The sequence below is a fragment of the Lacerta agilis genome, chromosome 15 (genome assembly GCF_009819535.1).
Source record: "Lacerta agilis isolate rLacAgi1 chromosome 15, rLacAgi1.pri, whole genome shotgun sequence".
In the NCBI taxonomy this organism is placed as follows: Eukaryota; Metazoa; Chordata; class Lepidosauria; order Squamata; family Lacertidae; genus Lacerta; species Lacerta agilis.
Genome location: NC_046326.1, coordinates 13,165,715 through 13,187,886, shown reverse-complemented (window position 1 = coordinate 13,187,886; position 22,172 = coordinate 13,165,715). Strand labels below are relative to the sequence as shown.

Genomic DNA, 22,172 nt, shown 5'->3' with positions numbered 1-22,172 from the left:
TTGTGCACACAAGGTGTGGCGGGTGGTGGACAGGGAAATTATATTGTCACCTTCCTCCCTTTGTCTTCTTCCCCTCATGGATGAATTACAAGGTTCCAAACTGTGCAGCAGTCAATTCAGACCCTTTAACCAACAGTAAGCAAATTTAAGAGATATACTTTGATCTCAAAGCTGAAATTAAAAGAAGGTGGGGTTAAAGTATTGATTCTTGCACAACTAGCCCCAAACAATATTTGAAAGAGAGTCTCTTCCAAGCACTTGTCTGTGCCTCAGGCAAGACTAGAACATCTGACCCGAGGCCCATTTCTGAAATGTCTGGACCACTCCCCCCCTCCCCCTAATTCTCTGCCTACTTAAACTGGCAGCTTACTTCAAAATTTGCCCCCCTTTTAGGTGCATGAGAAGAGTCTTCATCCTAAATTACCAGAACACTCATCCTGCTACTAGAAAAGACAAAGGAGCGGTACAGAATTTAGGTTTTGTGAGCGAGGAATAAAACATTTTTCCTCTTCCCCCCCCCCCCCACAAAACGGATACACAATTCCCAGCTATCTCCCCCCTCCCCCTCTCCTTCTTTCCTTCAACATTCAGCTTTGGTTATGCCATTTCATTTGTACTGGAGTCTTATGTCTGTTGGGAAGTAACTCCCAAATGCTAGAGGGGAAAAAAGCCTACAGCTTATATTTAATAACAGACTTCGTATACAGACATACTCTCATTCTCTCTCTCTCTCTCTCTCTCTCTCTCTCACACACACACACACACACACACACACACACCCTTCACAGAAGGAGGATTTACTTCCAACGAAGTGCCCAGAAACACCCATGTTCAGCTTGGCACCTTTTTTTAAGTAAAAAAAAACCACTTATCAAATACTGTAGGGTATCCTCCCCTTATGTCACAGACTCCAAAAAATAAGAACTGAATGAGACAGAGAAATCAACATTATCAACTCCCACCATCCCTAACAGCTTTCTCCTGGGTATTCCAAACTCCTTCACTGCATGGAGGACTTGAACCAGTACACTTTTGTCTCATTCAAACACAAACATTAAATATGGCAGGCAGCTAACAATCCTTCATTCAATTGCCCCCCTGCTCCGTCCGGTGACACCTAACATAGTTTCAACAGAAACAGCAGAGTAAGCAACTACCACTGCACTTCCCGGAGTCAGAAGGCAAAAGTGATTAAAGATCTCGAGGTGCCACATGGGTGATAATTTGACCCCCAATGGGAATGCCACTTGTGCCACCCTTGAGGCCCACAGGCAGCTCAGTCATTGGCCTCCCAAAGGCTCTTCTATGCCACGAGTGAAGCTTTTGGGAACTTCTGTATCTAAAAGTCTCAACTTGGTGCAGAGAAAATCCTGCAACAGTCCGTGCAAAGAGGACTCTGTAGCAGGCAGCATCCACCCTGCTTCCAGCTGCTGCCATCAACCAACCACTTCCCAGACCATCTCCATCCTTAGCTGCCAATACATCTAAGGGTCACACACTTCCACCCCAGTGTTTCGAGTGAAGCTGCAGGGTCTCCACACCAGTCAATGTTGGGGGGTGGGGGCAAGGGACAGCTAGCCATGGGCAGCTGTGTTGGACCAGCAGCTGGCTCAGAAAAAAACCCTCAAAACGGCAGTCCATTTTCCATCAGAAGTAGGTGAGGTTCTTGATGACACCCAGTTCAAGCATCTTTTTTATTGCTAATGCCTCATGTGAGATATTGTGTTCTGAACCCTGTAAGAGAAGGCAATGAGAAACACATTAGGCCAGGTCGATATATTGATATAATGTCAAAAACTGGTTTGAAGTTCACATCGTGATAATTGTTTCATAATATTTGAGCTAGCAATATATCCCAAATCACAATGTGTGTAAGGGCTAGGCGATACCTGCTTATCAATATCACAACTCACGAGCTAAACATTGCAATCTACCACAATGTCTGAAATAAGGATGGAACTATACAGAGGCAGCTGCTGCTACTGCCATCACTCTTATCACCGCCACAGGGCTTTGCAGGCCGCCACTGTGCATGCCACAACCAAGATGCTGCTGCCTAGAAGGCCTGCTGGCAGTCTGGTAGTCCCAGATTATTTGTATTCACTATGACTCATCAACTGCACTTTGGATTGTCCAGAATACCACCATTTGGTAGCCAAGCCCAAAACCAAAAGTCTCATTTGGATGCACTTGGGCTTCCCTGCTGCTGCAAGTGAGATGATTGATAATATCATCATTTTAGACCCTTAAGTAGTAGCAGTTGCCTGTCCTGTTTGCCTCTGCGTAGTGTTCCTTCCTTATTTCAGATATTGTGGTATATTGATATATCATGATGTTTAGCTGGTGATATACTGTGATACTGAAAACCGGTTATCGCCCAGCCCTACCATGCAGTTTGCTGGTTTTCAGCTTTTCAAGAGTCCCCGAAGGAGAAAGTTTGTATTCTAAGAAAAAATAAACAATTGAGCTCATCCAGTCCAACCACCTGCTTAATACGGTACCTCCCTGCCTAGGGCTCCTTTGCCAACTTGGGAGAGGAGCAAGCAGAATGAAAACAAGAGCCCGGCTGCTGGGATCAGACCAAGGGGGACCCATCCAGTCCAGCATTCTGTTCTCACAGTGACCAACCATATGCCTAAGGGAAGCACACAAGCATGCTTCCACACATATGTTCCCCTGCAACTGGTATTCAGAGGCATACCACCATCTCTCCCTTCTCTCCCTCTTTCCCAGTCTTATCTCTAAACCTCTTTTCAAGCTGTCCAATCATCTTTCTGGAAGCCCACATGTTCTCACTAAGCCATAGCTGGCTTATCATGCACTGCAAACCTGGTAAATGAGAAAGATACTCCCAGCCTAGGTGTAAAGGGAGGCAGCGGCGGGGGTGGGGGAGGGAGAGGAATTAAAGGTTGGAGTGAAACATCAGTAATATGCAAAAAAAGGTACAATCTGTTACAACTCAGAATTGGAGCTCAAATGTATGCCGTGAAGGATGGAGCCAGCCTGCCAAGCCAAGAGGATGGAGACTGCCAACCCTTGCTTCCTGGTGCTCAGCACTGAGATCAGGAGATAAAGCACTCTGCCTGCTCTTTAAAGAGGAGGGGGGGAACCCTCTTCCATCTCAGCACTGAGATGGGGAGATAAAATCTGTCTGTGAAGTGTAAAAGGCAAACATTTCACACCCGCATCACATTCCAATGCTGTGTCCTTGTACATGTGGTTTGTGTGCGGTATGTGTTCTCTGGATGTGCAGTGAGTGTACGTGCATGCATCCCCTCACACAGAAGTATAGAATAACCACACCTGCTGATGGCATGTGGCTAATCATTAGTTTAGCCTCAGGTTGAAAAAGGGTTCACTACTCCTGCTATGAAGGGTCATCTTGCATACTTGCTATTTACTTCCAACCTGTTTTTCTTTTGCACCAGGGATGGGCAACCTGTGGCCCTCCAGGCACTGTCAGACTGCAACTCCCATCACCATCATTTACTGGCCATAGTGGCTCGAGCTGATGGAGTCCAACAACATCCGGAGGCCCACAGATTCCCTGCCCCTAATTTACACTCATCTGTATATGCCAGTCATAAAGCTGATTAAAGCTAGTCCATGAAAGGTTAATGCCCTAAGAAAACTGATTAGTCACAATGTTGGTTTTTTTTTAATGAACTGTTTGTTTGTTTCATCTGTGAATGATTAATAGTTTTTTTTTAACAAGCCAGAATATTAAACTAGGTTCAAACCTGGTTTGACATCCTGGCTTGTTCTGAGGCTATAATTTCTCAGTCCAGACAAAATGTGAAACTACAGTTAACTGCAGACTTTCTGATTTGTTTGTTGGCTCGTACAAAGTGGCTAAAGCCTTGTTCACATCTCAGTTTATTAAGTCGAGGGAAGATTGTATGGACTTTCCCTATACAAGCAGCTTCTTATATTATATTCATCTGACAAGAGAGGCAATGGTTACTCACAGTCATCGACTTCAGTGTGACTTGCTCGTAGTAGTGAATGGTCTGCTTCTTGGAGTCAGGGTATCCAAAGCCCGCGATATGAACTATGTCACAGAAGTGCAATGCTAAGGTGATAGCCACTAATCCTGTGGTTGGTTTCTAGGGGAAGACAGAGGAACATGATGCTGGGTTCACTTTCTCTTGGCACAAAGCTTACCTTGAGAAGTCAGGATGGTTTAGTGGTTGCAGCAGCCTTCGACTGATGGAAGTTACAGCCCAAAACATCTGGAGGGCACCAGATTGAGGAAGGCTGGGCCAGAAGGCTTGACCCTGATCAGGGGGGACACCCAGGTTCAAATCCCCTCCCAACTACAAAGTTTACTGAGTGACCTTTGGCCGGTCCATGCCTCTGACCCCTAACCTGCTTTACAGGGCTGCAGTGAGTACGCTCTGCCTCCACAGCAGGGAGGCAGAATTATTATTATTAATTATTATTATTATTATATTAATTTTATTTGTACCCCACCCATCTGGCTAGGTCCCCCAAGCCACTCTGGGCGGCTTCCAACAAATATTAAAATACATTAAAATGTCACAGATTAAAAACTTCCCTAAACAGGGCTGCCTTCAGGTATTTTCTGAATGTCAAGTAGTTGCTTATCTCTTTGACCTCTGATGGGAGGGCATTCCACAGGACGGGTGCCACTACCGAGAAGGCCCTCTCGGGCTTCTGAATATAAGTTGCTGGAAACCACAGGAGGGGAGAGTGCTCTTGTGCTTGAATCCTGCTTGTGGGTTTCCCATGGGAATCCGGCAGGCCACTGTGTGAACAGGATTCTGGACTAGATGGGCCACTGGCCTGATCCAGCAGGCTCTCCTTATGCCCTTAATCTATACATTTTCACACGCACACAACTTTTGCCTATAACTGGTATTGAGGGGGAAGTTCCTGTTCATTCCAGAGGCTTTCCCCATCCCTAGACTGCGGACTTTCTTAAAACAATAGAAAAAATAATATCAGCACGCTCAGCTTTATTGTCCCAAAACAATGTCTGTGTTTGCACAGGTGTGATGACAGCATCTTAGATAAAGTGTAGCTTTGAAACCTTGGCAGAGGAGTTTCTCATCGGCTTTGAAACTTCAGCCACAGAAATGCTTCCTGATAACTGCCACACACATAAAAAAGTAGTTCTAAAGTTGTCAAGTAAAAAGCAAGACACCCCACCTCGGCAAACACTGGTAGACTACAGCCTGTCCAATCTAGAAGTTGCCAACAGGATAGCAAACAACACTGAACATAAAAGCAGTGTGTCCCGAGATAACATGAACTAAGGCCCAGGTGTCTTTGAAGGAGTAAACATCTTCCTGGGCTGAACCACTTCAGACTACAGGTTGGGACTCCCATGAGTAAATGCTCCTCCACACACAAAAAAAACTCCCAGCTCATTTGAGGGACAACTAGCACATCTGGGGGGAAGGGTTCTATCCTAGCCTTAACACACTCATCTTCTATATGCAGGGATATACTTAAGTAAATTTAGCACAAAGAAGCATTTCGTCATGCAAGCCCCCACCTGCAGCCTGAGGTGATAAGGCACAGGCATAGACTTTACCACCTCAGTGAGAACTAGGCTGAAAGATCTTACAAGTCACCTCACCCTGATTTGGAAAAGCAGTGCAGGCTGAGCTGAGGTGCTTTCCCCACACAAGTGACTAAAAAAAAAATACATCTGCACCTGAAATGTCAGTTAATTGAACATACTTCTGATTCAAAATTTAGCTTTCTGCCCTGCATGGACAACATTCACATCTGCTACTTTCCTCACTAAAGATGCTCCTAGCAGCATGGGATACAGATGATCTGTGATTGGAGAGGTAGGGGGAAGTGAGAGAGACAGAGAGACGGACAGACACAGACACACTGTGTTTAAATGCTTAAAATAAGTGGCAGATACAAGTTGAGAAGTGAAATGTCTCAGGACACCAGAGTTGGGAAAGGGCCACAATTAACACTTGGTCTCCTGTGCTGTTTTCCCCAATCAAAATCAAAATCCTGCTAGAAGGCAGGGGGAAGAGATACAGACATCCATACTGTATCACTCCCCCCCCCCCCCGTCCCACTGGTCTAACAGATTTGGGGCAGGGGAAAATATGTTAAAGGAAATATAACACACACCTGATACCACTGTTCTGAGGCCATTTACACTCTACTCTCACCACTGATTTTAAGCTTTAAAGACAGACACCTGGAGATCCATTCAGAGACCACCCACATCATGTGTATTTGGGTCCCAAGATATCCAGGTGCCACATTACAGGAGCGATCACAGCTTGGAGACGACCAAGAAAGCACGCGTTGCTCGTTTTAGGAATAAACCACAACTCTTGTAACTTGTCCCTTCCCTTCCCTTCCCCCCCCTCTCATGCTTGCCACTCTTACCTGTTTTAACTTCTTCAGCTGCTTCATTGGAAGCTTAAGCAATTTGGCAGCGGTTATTTCCATAAAATACGGGTTCAGGATTCGCACTTGCTCAGGATTTGCATCCCAAATTAAGGGAGGCTGTTTCCAAAAGCCCTTCCGAACCTGGAAAAGAGGATTAAGATATGTTAGCCAGGAGCTCTTTACTCTCAAGAGCAGAATCAAAGCAAGAGAGCTGAGCTGGGTTTAAGCAGGAGGAAAAAGTGGGGCAGCGAAAGCAGAGTCATTTCCTATTGGTGGCTTTCTGGTGTTATACCCTAGGATCTGATCTCTGGGATTAGATGGGATGCTCTCTCTGTATCTTTAGGCCGCCTGGAGATCACAGTATCTCTGAGCAAGACCAGAACGCTCTTCCATAGCTACTTCAATTGCCTTGGTTCTCATGTTCACCCACAACACCACTCTAGGAGGTAGGTTACTATTCCCATTTTTATAAGCTGAGAATTTAGCGTTTGCCCATGTCTACCATAGAAGACCACGGCAAAGGCAGGTCTTCCAGAGCTGAGTCCAATACACTGCCTGCAGGGTCGCATGGACAAGCAAAACAAGCTGCCATGCTTCTGAAGAACATGCTCAGGGGGGAGGAATGAAACTCAGTGGTAGAGCATCTGCCTCACTTGTGGAAGGTCCTAGGTTCAATCCCTGGTGTCCCCAGCTGGGGTTGGGAAAAGCTCCTGCATGAAACCTTAAAGAGCTGCTGCCACTCAGTCCAGAAAATGCTGAGAACTAGACGGACCAATGGCCTGGCTCAATATAAGGCAGATTCCTGTGTCCCTGGGGGTAAAAGAAAGGGCTTCTGGATCAGAGGAAAGGGACCAGGAGATGCACTAGTCTTCATCTCCCAATAACTTACCCTTTTCTTGTCGTGCAATATTGTTTCCATCCACTGGAAATCCATGGGTTTGAATGGCACCAGCACCAGCAATGTGTCTGGATTGTTTTCTCTTTGGGGGTTGAAATGTGCTGACTCCGGGTAGAAGAGCCGCATAGTGGTCTTGGAGCCCACGTCGCTCTCATAACCATAAACTGGTGCATTGTTCAATCTGCAGTGGGGCAGAGAGGAGGAAAGGGAGTTTGCACCCTTGGCAGAACATAGGCAGGCATTTCGTCGTTTTATGAGAACGAACCCATGCGCAGGGGTTCGATGTAAGGGTATCTGCCACATGTCCACGTTATATACTACAGGGTGGCTGCAGTTACCCTCTTCTCTTATGCCTAGCCACTGCTTTGACTAGAGCAGAAGCAGCCAAGAAGGGTGTCCTCCAAATGTTGCTGAACTACACCTTCTATCAGCTCCAGTGAGAGTGGCCAAAGCTCAAGGAGGAAGGGAGCTGGAGTCCAAGAACACCTCTCAGGTAGAGTGCAACACATCATTTACTTTATCTGCTGATCCATCAATTCAGAGGGAAACCCAGAGGACATTTATGGGTCTCTTCCCAAGAACAGGTATATGTTATGGAAAAGCACTGGGCTACCAATAAAAACAACATCGCTTAGTCATATTCTTCCTGCTTTGTAATACAGTAGGGTGTGTATGTGCTTGGTGCTCTGATGTTATCATGCTGTGCATTTCCCCATCTCCTCCTTCACATTACTTGCTGCCGCTGATGGGGGTGGTAGCAAGGTGGAAAAGTGGAAGGTGGTGGTGTCAGTAGATGAGGTAAGTACGACTTGCAGAGGGGAAGGATCCACTGGGATGATGCCGCTGTTGCAAACAGCCCCATTCAGTTCCACGTGGCAAAACAGGACCATGCTACATTCAGAGAAACTGGCTGCATTGCTGTGAAAGATCACAGACCCCGATGCATCTAAGTACCTGATCACAACATCGTATTTGTTAATAGCTTCTCCCATAGAGCTGTTTCTGAGCCGGTGTCCATTTCCTACTACTGCACATCTCCGGCACTTCAAACTGCGAAAGAGAAAAGGAAGACTCCGTTATACACTCCTAGACAGGGAAGAAACGTCTCAGAAGGTTGGCTAATCAGAGAAGAACACAGGAAGCTGCCTTGGTCCACAGCTCAGTGTTGTCTACACTGACTGGCAGCAGCTATTCAGGGCTTCGGGCAGCGAGTGTGTCCTAGCTCTACCTGGAAATGCTGGGAATAGAACTGTCCATATGCAAAATAGAGGTCTTCCAAGCTACAGCCCTTCCATAAATGCTATGACCACTTACTGGAAAGCGGAGACACGTGCTACTTTAAGCACCCCACCTGACAATATATGAAGTGCCAGTAGGGTGGGGTTTGCAGGGGTAGACTAGTTGTACACTAAAGGGGGGGGGACCGACCAGAGCACAATGGCAGAGTATACTAACCATTTGTAAGAAACTATTTTTACACAAAGTATTCTTCTGTCTCAGTCTTTGACAGTACTGATTTGCTTAAATTTGTTTGCATTTTTCCATTAACATCCAGATTTAAATAATCCCTTATGAATTTAAGAACATAAGAGAAGCCTTGCTAGGTCGGGCCAAAAGCCCATCTAATCCAGCGCCTTATTTTCACAGAAACCAACCAGGTGCCCGGGGGAAGCCTACAAGCAAGACATGGGTGCAACAGCACTCTCCCTTTAATTAGCTGTCATCATTGGGCTATATTTCTGTAAATACCTTCTAAGTCAGGCTTCCTCAAACTCGGCCCTCCAGCTGTTTTTGGACTACAATTCCCATCATCCCTGACCACTGGTCCTGCTAGCTAGGGATCATGGGAGTTGTAGGCCAAAAACATCTGGAGGGGCGAGTTTGAGGAAGCCTGTACTAAGTGTTGTTAAGTTACCCATTTCGAATATTCCCATAGTGTCCTTAATACCTGCTTTTTGGTAACACGCCCATGTTTTTGCATGTTCTGGTGTTATTTTTTTAAATTTATGTTACAACATCGTACATGCATAATAAAACATGATACGACTGCCAAAAAAAAACAATGGGTCACTAGGGTAAAATACAACATGTCATTTTACAGTACATCATAATGAGCTGATGGCAGTAAACCAACTTCAGTAAATTAACTTGGAAATACACAGAATAGTAAGAGTATTATTACCCGCTTATCTACACCATATTGCACTATATGTTGTAGGCATTTCTTATTGTTTCATCTGTATATTTAATAAAATTATACCACACAGTGTATAAACTATCTTGTTTTTTAATCTCCCCTTGCCACCTTCAATTTCTATGACGTTTCCATTATGGCTGTTTGCCAGACTATATTACACCAGAGGTTAATTTGTAGACATTCCCACCACAAATGGTGGTAAGTAAAGGTACCCATAATTTGGCATCCTCTGCAACATAATGGGAAACTACTGGGCTTTGTAGAAGATAGGTACCTCAGTGTTATACACCACCCCATGCACAATTTTTAGTGAACATTCCCTAATGGTTGCTGGAAGAGATTTATATGGTGCTTTTATCCAATTATTATATGCAACTTCAATACTATTTTGTAGATGGGAAGCCAGGTGCTAGGCCAATACAATTAATTTCTATCTTGAATGGGGATTTCAGGCACAGACCTACCTGGTTTACCACGTGCTAATCCACTAGGCCAGCAGCTTGGTAGATTAAGCCACAAATTTGCACACACCTAGGTGGCGCTGTGGGTTAAACCACAGAGTCTAGGGCTTGCCGATCGAAGGCCGGCGGTTTAAATCCCTGCGACGGGGTGAGCTCCCGTTGCTTGGTCCCAGCTCCTGCCCACCTAACAGTTTGAAAGCACGTCAAAGTGCAAGTAGATAAATAGGGACTGCTCCGGTGGGAAGGTAAACGGCGTTTCCGTGCGCTGCTCTGGTTCGCCAGAAGCAGCTCTGTTATGCTGGCCACATGACCCAGAAGCTGTCTGCGGACAAAAGCCGGCTCCCTTGGCCTATAGAGCAAGATGAGCGCTGCAACCCCAGAGTCGGACATGACTGGACCTAATGGTCGGGGGTCCCTTTACCTTTTAACATTAGCTATTTCATCCTAGCTTTGGTTGATTGGCAGTTCAGCTTCTCACACCTCTGCTAAAACCAACACTTCCTTTACTCTCCTATGGATTTCTTACTTTTCACTTTAAATACCCAGACTGACTTTCAGAGCACTGACTTTATTTCCAGGCAGGTATCAGACTTCTGGCTGTGACTCAGTGCCACAATTTTATGTCCCGAAGGAAAGGATGGAACCACACGTCAGAGACTTGATCAAGATTGGCACTCTGAAATACTGAAGAGTCACACTGCCTGTAAATGACCTAGATGGACTAATAGCCTGACATGGATTAAAGCAGCTATCTAGGTTCCCCACGTTAAGATTTGAAAGAGGGATTGCCACTCTTAGGTCATATTTATACCATACATCTAAGGCACATTTAACAAACATGGTTTCCCCCAAAGAACCCTGAGTTTACCTCTCACACAGCTGCAATTGCCAGCACCCATAACCAACTACTGCTCCCAGGATTCTTTGGGGGAAGCAATGTGCTTTATATATGCTGTAAATATGTATTAGATCAGGGGTCGGCAACCTAAGACTCATGGGCCACAAGCAGCCCATGGGGGTCATTTAACCGACCCATGGACCCCTGCCGCCCCTCGGTCGGCTCCCGTGCTAAAATGGCACGGAGCAGAGCGGGGACCGCCTTCCGGGATGCTGGCCAGCTTCCCATTGGCTGCAGGAAGCTCCTGCAGCCAATGGGAAGCTGTGCACGCCTCCTCCGCACCAGAAGGAGTACCGGAAATAGTGTTTGCGCATGCATGTGCACACTCCGGCCCACCACGGCGTCTGCAGGACCGTGAACCGGCCCAAGCCGCAAAAACTTTGCCACCTCCTGCTTTAGATGCACAGTGGTGTTGATGTGACTGTACATTGCACACTCACACCCAGTTTCACCTCTGATAAGCAGGTTTTGCAGGATTTAAGTTTAAAAACTATACCTGCAGCACAGGCTGAAGTGGGGAAAACTTGTTCCAAGGGGAATGAAACCTTCCAAACAGTGGTGCTCTCAAAAGCCTTTGACAGAGATAATTCCTAGCACTGTCACCTTAAGAGTTTAAAAACAACAACAAAAAACTGGAGATGCTGTGAACTGAAAGAGGGACCTCCCACACAAACTACAAGCTCCACCCATGCTCACGCCATCACATCTCTGTAAAAATGGCAAGTTTCTGAGTATCCTCCCCTGACCATTCACTTTGGTTGCAGGGTCAGGCCTCTGGGTTCTCTGAATTCTTTTACCGCTGAATTGACCTCTTTGTGACTTTACACACAGAGAGAAATTCTCGTTCCTGGCATTGCTTGGGAACTCTTAAGAAACCAAAATATTGCTGCAGTTTTGAAATCAGTGGTTAACACCAACAGTTTTGTAAAGCTCTGTCTGCCAACTTGATTCAAAAATATGTCCAACTGTATGCCAACATAGACGAAAACATGCTCCCTGATCTCAGGAACCATCATGCAAAATTTGGTTACAATATCTTAAGAGGTGTTGATATATACAGCAAACTTTCCAAAATACATAGATACACATATTTCCTGTAAAAAAAAAATCATTCTGTAACACACATGTATGAACTTGCCCGGAGTAACTATGGTGGAGAAAAGGGATACTCCATGCTCTGCAGCTACCAATTCCATAAATGGGAGAGAATAGCCCAAAGAACTGAACCCACCCGTTTTCTGAATGAAGTTGTATTACCTTTGTAAGCTTTCAGGCACAGCATAACTTGTGATCGCCAGAACTCGCAAGAGAATTTCCTCTGCAAAGGAACAAATGTAGGCAATTAACCAGCTTAGTCCATGCTGCCTCGGTTCAGACATTAAGAACGTAAGAGCTGCCCCGACGGAACAGCCCAAAGGACGAAACTGCTGGAAACAGAATGATGGACTAGATGGAATCTTGTTCTGATGTAGCAAATCAATTCTTACAACTTACTTAGGGTGATTGGAGAGCCAAGAAGAGCAAAATGGTGCAGGCAGCATTACTATATAACGTGCCTCTTGCCTGACGCCATGCTAACTCCAGAGGAACTCAGAAAAGAGGACTCTCTGGTTTTGAAGGTCCCATTTTTCTCCTGTGTTCCAGACACAGGAGAAGGGCATGGAGTTATCAGACCTCTCGTATCCAAGTGCATCCAACTGGCATTAGGGCTGGACAAGGGTTCTTCTGTATTCCGCTCAGCACTGGAGCGAGCTGTCACCAGATGGAAAGATACAGCGCAGTATTCAACTGAATTTTACTCGGGTAGACCCACTGAAATTAATTGGCCTAACAAACTCAGTTGGTCTCTAAGGTGCTACTGGATAGAATTTTCTATTTTGTTTTGGTTATATTCATTAGTTTTAGTCAGTCTACTCTGAATAAAGCTTAGTTGAATACCATCTACAGTCACCACTTGCAACCTAGAGAATGCATTTGTGGATTTGTGAATGCAACAGCTATTATATTGTCTTCTGCTTTTACAACTTTATTGGTTTGTGTTTTTTGTAGGGTTTTTTTCCTGCTTTATAGCTTGATTGTTTGGGTTTTTTATGCCATATAGTATTTAGTTTATATGGTAATTTTTACAATCTTTCTTTTGCTGTTTTATATTTGTTCTTTATTCTTGTTAACTACCTTGGAAAGCTTTGTGTGGAAAGACGACATTTTAAAAACCCCAACAACCCTGTTTTTAAAATATTTGTTTCCAAATGAGTTTCTCCCCCCCCCCAAAAAAAAAATTGGTAGTTTGACCTAACTGCAGAGAAGCAGCTTACATATTTTGCTCACCTCATCTTATCCACCTCAGGCAGCAAAATGTCTTGGGGTGACCCAGCCCTCCCTCTTGCAAAGAATATTGACAACACCCAAACAAGGAAAGTTTTTAACTGCATTTGACAGACCAAGTGAACATCGAATCAAAAGTTAAATCACTGTGGCCGACCCATCATGCTTCAAGCAGACCATCCTTTTTTCTTTTCTTTTTACATTCTTAAGTACCGTAGGTACAGTCTCCACCCTATTAAAAAATGAGTAATTTTTTTGATGTAGAAAACTTGCTCTGGCAAGGAAGGGGGAAGAGCCACTCAGCACAGCGACAAATATGAAGATTAGCCTTGGAAAAGCTTTAACTCTGAAAGGCACCATACAAATTCTGGAGAGAAAGTAAATAAAATGGTGCCTGCTAAACTCAATGTGGGAGAGAATGCAACATGCACTGTGCAACAAGTGTGTTTCCACGGCAGGCTCTCTGCTAAAATTACATAAATCTAAATGTATCTTGAAAGTTCCAAAGTCCATTGTTGACCAGGGTCTTGACAAGACTCATGTCACAAACCTGGAGTTGGATTTCTCATCTTCAGGAGATGAGGGAGGGGACTAAAGCAGAAGGGGAAGGATATGCAGGAGTGGCCCCAAAGTGCTCTTAGGTGGATCTGCGGGACTAATGCTACCGTCTGGCCTGAGGATGCAGTGCTGCCATCCTCTGACTTGGAGGACTCAGCTGCAGAAGACCCCAAAAGACATGAGGCTCCCTGCTCCTTTGTGGTTGGAGATAAGAGGAGAAGGCTGGGCCCTTTCACAGAGCAGCATCTTGCAGCACAGGTGGCGCTAACAATTAGGCTGCACCTGCTGCTGCTACTACTATATAAATGCTCAATTTCAGCTTCCCCTTACTGGAGCAATGTCAGCATTTCCCAGAGTACGAACTGAGCCCTACCCTTGGTTGGGTTGCTGTACCACAGGCCTAGTTCACACAAAAAAGGAATGAAGTGCTCTAACTCCCCCTGAACGTCTGCTGTAGGTGTGCAGAAATTTTAAAATATTTTTAAAAGGCTCAGCCTACTATACTTTACCAATATTTTTTTTAAATGTTCGGCCATGACACGAGGCAACACAACTCAACTCAACTTGCATTGCATGTGCAAGGTGTGCTTTTCTCCCTGTCATGTACTAGTGGATTAGGAAAGACAAGGAGTCAGATCAATCTACAGACGGATGCAGATGAGATTTCATCAGTTCCTAAGCAGAACCCAACACATATTGCAGCACAACAGGCCCTTTGACTGCACCTTGCACACAATAGTGGTTCTGTCTGGAACAAGGAAAGGAGGGGGAAGGAAGAGTTCCAGCTTTGTACATAAAGTAATTGAACTGTGCTTATTTTGGGAACTTCCACCTTGCTGAACTCCCTGGGGAAATGAGAGGCATTAAAAAGAATCTGACGGCCAATTGTTAACAAATGCAATGGTACAGCCAGTCACTCAACAGAAGTAGAATGCAGTCCTTTGTATTATTAAAGTTAGTTAACTTTCAACCAACAGCAACAGTTATGAGAGAGCCGTTAGAAAGATGAACACCTATAACACCTGTCCAGTGGATACCTGCCAATTTATACTTTTGCCTCTTGGAATGAAGCCCACTGTTTCAAAATAATGCCAAGGCTACCTGATACGATGAAGTTCTCATGAGCCAACCGATTTATCTGCTGAACTATAGATTTAAAAGTGTATGATTGATGAACACATTCTGCTGGACCTATCGCAGATGTCTTTCCTTATCTATGGCTCAGTTTTAGCACCACGCTAAATCAAAGTTTAGTGTGACGAGACTGAGATGAGGCGAGTCTCAGGTTCACAGGCTCCCCTCTCTTACTCCAGGGCAGCCGCAAAGAGAGCTCCTTAATTACCGTTTTCTAACTATGTGCTAATTTTATATTTTTCCTTGATGGTTTACGGATGTTGTTAGGGAGGTTCCCAACAACATCCATAAGCTATAAGGAAGGAGGGAATCAGTGGCTACAGCTATGAATTCTGCTATTTTACTGCCTGTGGCTCTTGTGTGTTTCCACAGTTGCCACTTCCTTATAGTTTATACTGTGAATAAGAGGCTAAGGAAACCACAACTTTGCTGATATTGGCTCTTAGCAATCACAACTGGCCGAACAAACATGTGGCTACAGCAGGGATAGTGGTAACTTCCAGATGTTCTTCAACTACAACTCCCATCAGCCCTTGGCTGCATAGTCAATAGTTGTGGATGATGGGAGCTGTAATGGGAGGGCACCACCCTGGGCTAGAAAGTATGCTGTGTGGATAAGGAACCCAAACTACGTGATCTGGTGAAAGTCGCCTTCAGTAACTGAGCACACTGCAAAGATAAGGTATCCTATTGGGTGCATTTTTGCTGTGAAAGAAGCCACACTGCATGGGCCCTATATGATGGGAGACCTCCTGGAAACTTAAGATGCTCAGAGCTCCTTGGAGAAAGAGTGGAAACACCTGGCTTACCTTTGTGTGAAGAACAATATATATTATCTTAGAAAAATAGTCCAACAGATGGCTACTAAATCAGAGCAAACTTTCCGCAAGAAAAATGAGAGGGAAAGCGTGGAATACAGGGACAAATACAGAAGATGCCGGCTAGAAGAAAAGAGACAGCTGGTTTGCTTACCGCTTCCTTTAGTACCATATGGCAGCTCGTAGGGTGAGGGGGTCCTTACCCAGAAGTAATCCTTTAGCTGTAAAAATAGTGGATGTTCCCGTGTGTAACTGCAATGAATGCAGAGGAGAAGATCATGCAAATCTGGCGTTTTATATATTCAGAGCCTCCCTCTCCTGTTAGACTCACTCTATCCGATCCCACCCCATTCCTCCTATCTGGCCCCCCCAAGCTTAGGAGAAGCAGGTAGATGAGATCTCAGAGACCACATTCCCACAATATACAACAAGTCCGGTTACTTACTTTGCGATGAGCTGTGCAGCTTTCTTCTCCACCTCTCCCAGAGGACAAGTCATCTGTTGCACTGGGTAATCAAAACTGTAAGACAAACAACAAAGGGAAGTGGGGTGGGGGGGAGTTAAGTGTTGCTGTTGCTTCCTTACCCCCCCCCCCCAAAGTTGTCTCAGTGATGTACAATTTAAGAGTGGATGCTTGTGCAATCCAAGACTCTAGGGCACTGCAACCAGTTCTGCTGCCCTGGGCGCTGAGCCCAGGGGATGCCGCAGGGCATCGCAACTATGACATAGTGATCTGAACAGAAGGCAAGAGGAGGAGGTGCACCAAATTTTGGCCTCGCACAGGGCAGTGCTGAAATTTGAAAGTCCATAGTCCGCCCACGCTCTAGGGACTTGAAAGAAAGAGGTTTGGTTTGAGACATCACCTGCTAGCCACAAGTGAAACAAACCACCACTCCATTAGGGTGCCTCCATGGGACAGATGAGAAGCAGGGCTCATTCCATCAGATTTGCCAAAGGTTGAGTCCATCAGGCATGCCCTGCCCGTGAACTGATAGTCATTGTAAGGACTACTATTTAAGAACCAATGCCTGAGTTTGCTTTTTTTCCTCTTCCCTTTCTGTCCTTATCTCCTTGTGTATCATGCTTTTTTAGATTGTAAGCCTCCGGGCAAAGACTGTTTCGTCTTAACTGACTGTATGTAAGCCACACTGAGCAGCATTTTGGCTGATGGGTGGGGCACAAGTCCTCAGCATGGATCGGCGAGGCTGTGCAGAAATGACAGCTTCTCCTAAGACCCACATTGTTGGAAAGGGGCTGCAGCTCAGCAGTAGTCAACATGAGCTTTATACAGACAGTTGCAGGTTCAATCCCTAGCATTTCCAGTTAGGGAGGGATGGGAAAGACCCCTGCCTAAATCCCTGGAGAGTCACAGCCTGTCAACATAAATGTGCAGACATTACTGAGATAGGTGGCCTCAATATTCATACATGCCATATACTGAAAGCACAACTTGCCCTGAAAAATCCTGGGAACTGTAGTTTGTTAAGGGCCCTAGGAAATGCAGGTCTAGGAGGAGTAAGCTACAGTTCCCAGAATTCTTGGGGGAGGTAATGTGCTTTACATGCGTGCTGCATACTGTACACAGCCTCCGTAAAAGGCACCTTCCAAGCCCAGGATTACACTTCCAAGAGTGGTGGACCAGCCTGTGCACTAACAGAGCATGAAAAGTGATGCTCCAAGCATTTGGAAGGTAATGGGAGATAAAAGTGTCTTAAGCATTCGAGAAGAGGTGCTTACATAGGCAAGCAACCTTCCTCAAATGGCTGCAAGCAGGACAGAAGTGAGCAGGGCTCGTAGGTTTTATTGATAAGTGTGTTTTTGTATGGCTTTTGTTTTTGTTGCTATATCTTCTTTACTTTTGCAAACCAGAGACAGAGGATCTACGGTCTCTGGGTCCAATTCAGACCCAGGCAGCATTGCCAATGGTCAGGTATGATGGCCTTTCAGCTGCCACAGGGTGAAAAGGAGTGAATCAGCTCTCAGTCACCTACACAACCACTTTTTGTGGTTGGTCTTTGTTAATTGCTTGCAGTGCATGGCTTGTTACGTGGCACCCCAAGACATGGGAAGCTCACAGCCAAGGAAAAGCAAGAATCCATGTTTACTGGGTTCAAAATGTCAAACCTCACGCCACATTACTTACACTTTAAAAGAAAATATTTTTAAGCTGGCTGCTCTTATTTCGAAAGAAAATCAACCATGTTGGGGACCCTAATCATGCAGGGAACATGCTTTCTACATGGATCGAAGACCTATGTTGCTTTACTACCAGACATCAACACCAACTCCTCTTATTTGTCCCCAAATGTGGTATCAAAACCATTGGTGGGAAATAGGAGGGGGGATTTCGAGTGAGAAACAGGGGCTGGCCCCAATCTGGACTCCTCTTGAAATAAGCCAGTTTAAGCAAGCCTTTTTAAAAGTGGGACTAATTTAATGTGCAGTCTGGGCAATATATTGATGCATCATCCAAAACCAGTTTGAAGTCCATATCATTATATCCGTTTCATAATTTTTGACCTGGCAATATATTGCAAATCATGGGGTGTGCGCATTTGCTTGCGCTATGAAAAAATAGCAATGCAGGAAAATATGTGAAGCCAGCCAATGCCTCTACATAGTTCCATCCTTATTTCAGATATTGTGATACAGTCGTACCTCGAGTTACGTACGCTTCGGGTTACGTACTCCCGTAACCCGGAAGTGTAACCCGCCGTGCGCGATCCACACATGCGCAGAAGCGTTCTGTGCACTTCGTGCATGCGCAAAACGCATTGTTTGGGTTACGTACATTTCGGGTTACGTACAGCGACCCAGAACCAATTAAGTGCGTAACCCGAGGTACGACTGTATATCAGTATATCGCGATGTTTAGCTGGTGATATACTGCAATGATGAAAACCAGATTCCGCCCAGCCCTGGTTTGGCCCAATGCTCACAATGGCTTCTGGTTGAGCTGCCAGGATAAAAACAGTCCAAGAAACAATTTGATAAATATTCCTCTTTCCAGAGTTATGGATTTGAAAGCATGCTCAATTCATTTGTCCTGAACACCACTATCTATAATCTGGTTTCCCCCTTCAAGCAAACTTTTCATTCCCAGTTTCCGGGCTTCATTTGTACCCATGGGATGTATTTTCAACACCAGGACTCCTTCCTGGAACCTATGAAAAGATGGGCAAGCCCATGAGCAGGTGCAGAGTGCACTTCTCTGGCCACTGATTCATACTTCATGACATCCACATGCATTCGAGATTAGGAGAAAGGATTGCCAAACAGTAACCGAACCTTTATCTCACTTGCTTTATTTATTTCTAAAATGTCTGCGCCAGAGCCAAAATAAATATTATATGGATGGCTTACACACACACACACACACACACACAGAGAGAGAGAGAGAGAGAGAGAGAGAGAGAGAGAGAGAGAGACTTTGACTTTAAGAAGATAAGAGCAAAAATTTAAAAGCAGAAAACATGATAGTAAATAACTAGTGGCCATGAAATGTCACAGTTTAACTCGGCTAGGTTAAAGACGCCCACAAAAGTAAATAGCCTGTGGAAGTTTTTACTAGTCTGCTAAGGAATGGCAAAGGATGGACCGAGACCTCAATCTTTACTCTGGGATCTTGCTGCTTTTCTACACTGGGTAAGGGGGGGGGGGTTCCCTCCTCTGGCAGCCCACTTGGTTTCTTTAGGCAGATGTAAGATAAGGCACTGCTTGACACACTCTTCTCCCAAGCCATGCAAGGCTTTAAATCGGGGACAAGGAACTTGTAGCCCTCCATATGCTGTTGGATTCCAGCTCCCATTATCCCTGGCCACTGGCTATACTGGGATGACAGGAGTTGGAAGTCTAGCAATAACTGGAGGTCCACAGAATCCTCACCACTACTTTCAAGGAAAGCAGCTGAACTGCGCTTAGGAATGGACTTGTCACCCATATGAATAAGTGAGAGATGTTCTCACCTATTGTTTCCAGCTAAAGGCCCCGAGGGTCCATTTTGAACAATGGCTATTAATCAGCTACGGCCCGATTCAGGTAATATATCTGACCTTAATAAAAGGGCAGGGATAACGACCCAAAACACCCCATGTGCCCCCTTTTAAAAGAAAAAGAAAAACAATCTCACAGCTGCATGTACCTTTCTTCCCGGGATTTTGTATACCACACCATCACCAAAAATATAGCCAATACTCCAAGTATCTTCCATCCTGAACAACAACAAAAAAAGACAGAATACTGTTAACACTGAGCCAGTTAAGTGTAGCCACACAACGCCTAAAACACATGTGAAGGAATGCCAGGGTGCAGACAGAGAGAAAGCTTTAACTTGAGCCTGGATTCACTATGGCTCAGCTCAGGGGCCTCTTTCAAAGCCAACCTGCAAACTTAGGACATGGGTGTATGGGAAACAACCCGGAAGATATTGTCACGAGTTCTCCCCATATCCTAGCCCCGCCCCAAACTTAACTTATTGATGTGTGGGTGTTCACTTTAAGGAAGGAAAGCTTGGATGTTTGATCACAGATGTTGCTAATTAAGATCAAGCTCTCTATAAAAGGCAGGCATTTAAGATGGGAGAGGGAGCATCGTCACAGACCCAGGGCTAGGGTGCTGTGAGTTGGTTTGTGCGTCCCCGCTACCCATTTGAGGGGCTCCTGTGAGCAGATTGGAGACATGTTGATTTGGGTATGTATGTTTTACTTTCTTCAATAAAGGTATTTTGGTTCACCCTCCACCTGCTTGGTTTATATGCCCTGATATCCCTGAAAAGAACCCCTGCATTTGGCAGAACACTGGGATGTAACAAGAAGGCAGACACCTGTACATCAGGGGTAGAGGAACCTATGGCTCTCCAGGTGTTGCTGTACTCCAGCTTCCATCAGCCCCAGCCACCTGTCCTAATGCTAAGATGTTCAAGTACGGAGATGTCACCATCTTCTACAAAGGAAGGCGGGACGTATTTTTGGTCGTATCTGGGGCATTCGAAGAACATGTGGGCATAATAATGTATGAAAGGGGTACAGGTGTACTGCTGTAGCCCACATCCCCAATGTCCTTGCAGAGAGAATTCAGTGTGCATTCAGCTGAACAATCAAGAGAATCAGACCTTTGACCCAATCCACAAAGGTCTGAGGTTGCAGCCAACGGGGATGTTGGGAGCGGGGTTATTGTGTGCAACCCTGCTTCACCCTCAACAGTTTTTCAGGTGAAGACCTGAATAAGAATACAGGGGCAAAGCAAAGTGAAACAGCAATCCCATACGGACTAAATAAATGGATTTTAAAGATAGAGATCCAAGAGCACAAAGTTGTAATAAACAACCTAAAAGCATTTACAAACCTTTCTGATCCCACCCACACCATACATTTAAAGCACATGATTTCGCCCCAAAGAATCCCAGGAACTGTCATTAACCATCAACACAGCTACAATTCCCAGCACCCTTAAACTGCAGTTCCCAGGATTCTTTGGGGGAAAGCCATATTTAGTGTGGATGGGATCTCAAGCAGTGGCAGAGGCCAGGTTATAGGTGTCTGGGGTGGGGTGGCGGTGGAATCATTTGCTTTGCTGAGATTGCAGCCTCATCAGGGAGGCTATAGGTTTTCATGGGTCCTTGGATAACAGTACATTCGGGAACCCTTCCCCCTTGGCACCGCTCATTTGGCATTGTCCTCCAAATGCATCCTTTCTCACTTTGGAACCCATATATTCATTTTCTAAAGGCACTTCCTTCTTTCAACCCACAACAAGCCTTTCCATATGACCTCAGACAGGATGCTTTTCAGTTGAATCCACACCATTATCCAATGCAGAATCATCCAATGCTGAGAAATCATTTTCTGGGCATCCATTTGTGAAAGAAGCTTCCAAGGCCCATTGCCCACAATCACTTTTGCTAAAGTCAAGGTTGACTTTTTCTTCTTCTTTAACATTCCCAATCCTGCATGGTGGGTATTTCTTATGACTGTAAACCTTGGTGGTGACATCTGTTACTCACTAGCCACATTCTCATATAATGATAAGCTAAGATTTAGAATGGTTTATCAGGAAAGAGCAACACATTGATATGATTACTGATGGTTCCCACTTTGCTCATCCCCTGAAACAGGTGGGATAAACAAACTAGGAACCCTTTTTTGGCTTTGTGTCACATCTGACCAGGGATCGTGCTTTCTTGTTTCCTTGCAAGCCACGGCCCTTAGCCAATCTTTTACCCACCATTTTTAAATACATAATTTTCTACACCACTATCACATACTCCACCCTTACTTGTCCAGATCACAGGTACACTTGCTTCCAGATACGTTTAGCATAAGAAAGGGGAATGGCACAACACTTGGACTTACGAGACTTGTTGATCATTTTTATCAGCAGATGAAGAATCGTCTTGTGGCTTTTGCTCTCATTGCAACTGCTATCAGCCACCTGGAAAACGAACAAGACATGCTTATTTAAGTTATTTATTAATAAAGATATGCACACACAGCTA

At 45.1% G+C, this 22,172-nt stretch overlaps 1 protein-coding gene across 2 annotated transcripts in view; it reads right to left on the bottom strand.

The window, feature by feature from the left end:
• Positions 1–532: 532 nt before the first annotated feature.
• Positions 533–22,172, bottom strand: part of ST3GAL4 (ST3 beta-galactoside alpha-2,3-sialyltransferase 4) — a 63,356-nt gene continuing 41,716 nt past the window's right edge. Inside the window, exons 3-12 of one of the 2 annotated variants that reach the window (XM_033171782.1) lie at positions 22,030–22,108; positions 19,821–19,890; positions 16,125–16,211; positions 15,834–15,931; positions 12,102–12,162; positions 8,243–8,338; positions 7,280–7,469; positions 6,388–6,531; positions 3,969–4,106; positions 533–1,734 (exon numbers count right to left, since the gene is read on the bottom strand). In XM_033171782.1, coding sequence (XP_033027673.1) covers positions 1,648–1,734; positions 3,969–4,106; positions 6,388–6,531; positions 7,280–7,469; positions 8,243–8,338; positions 12,102–12,162; positions 15,834–15,931; positions 16,125–16,211; positions 19,821–19,890; positions 22,030–22,108 — 1,050 coding nt within the window. In that variant the 3' untranslated portion in view covers positions 533–1,647. The remainder of the gene's footprint in view (positions 1,735–3,968; positions 4,107–6,387; positions 6,532–7,279; positions 7,470–8,242; positions 8,339–12,101; positions 12,163–15,833; positions 15,932–16,124; positions 16,212–19,820; positions 19,891–22,029; positions 22,109–22,172) is intronic. The other variant, XM_033171781.1, reaches the window with a different exon arrangement.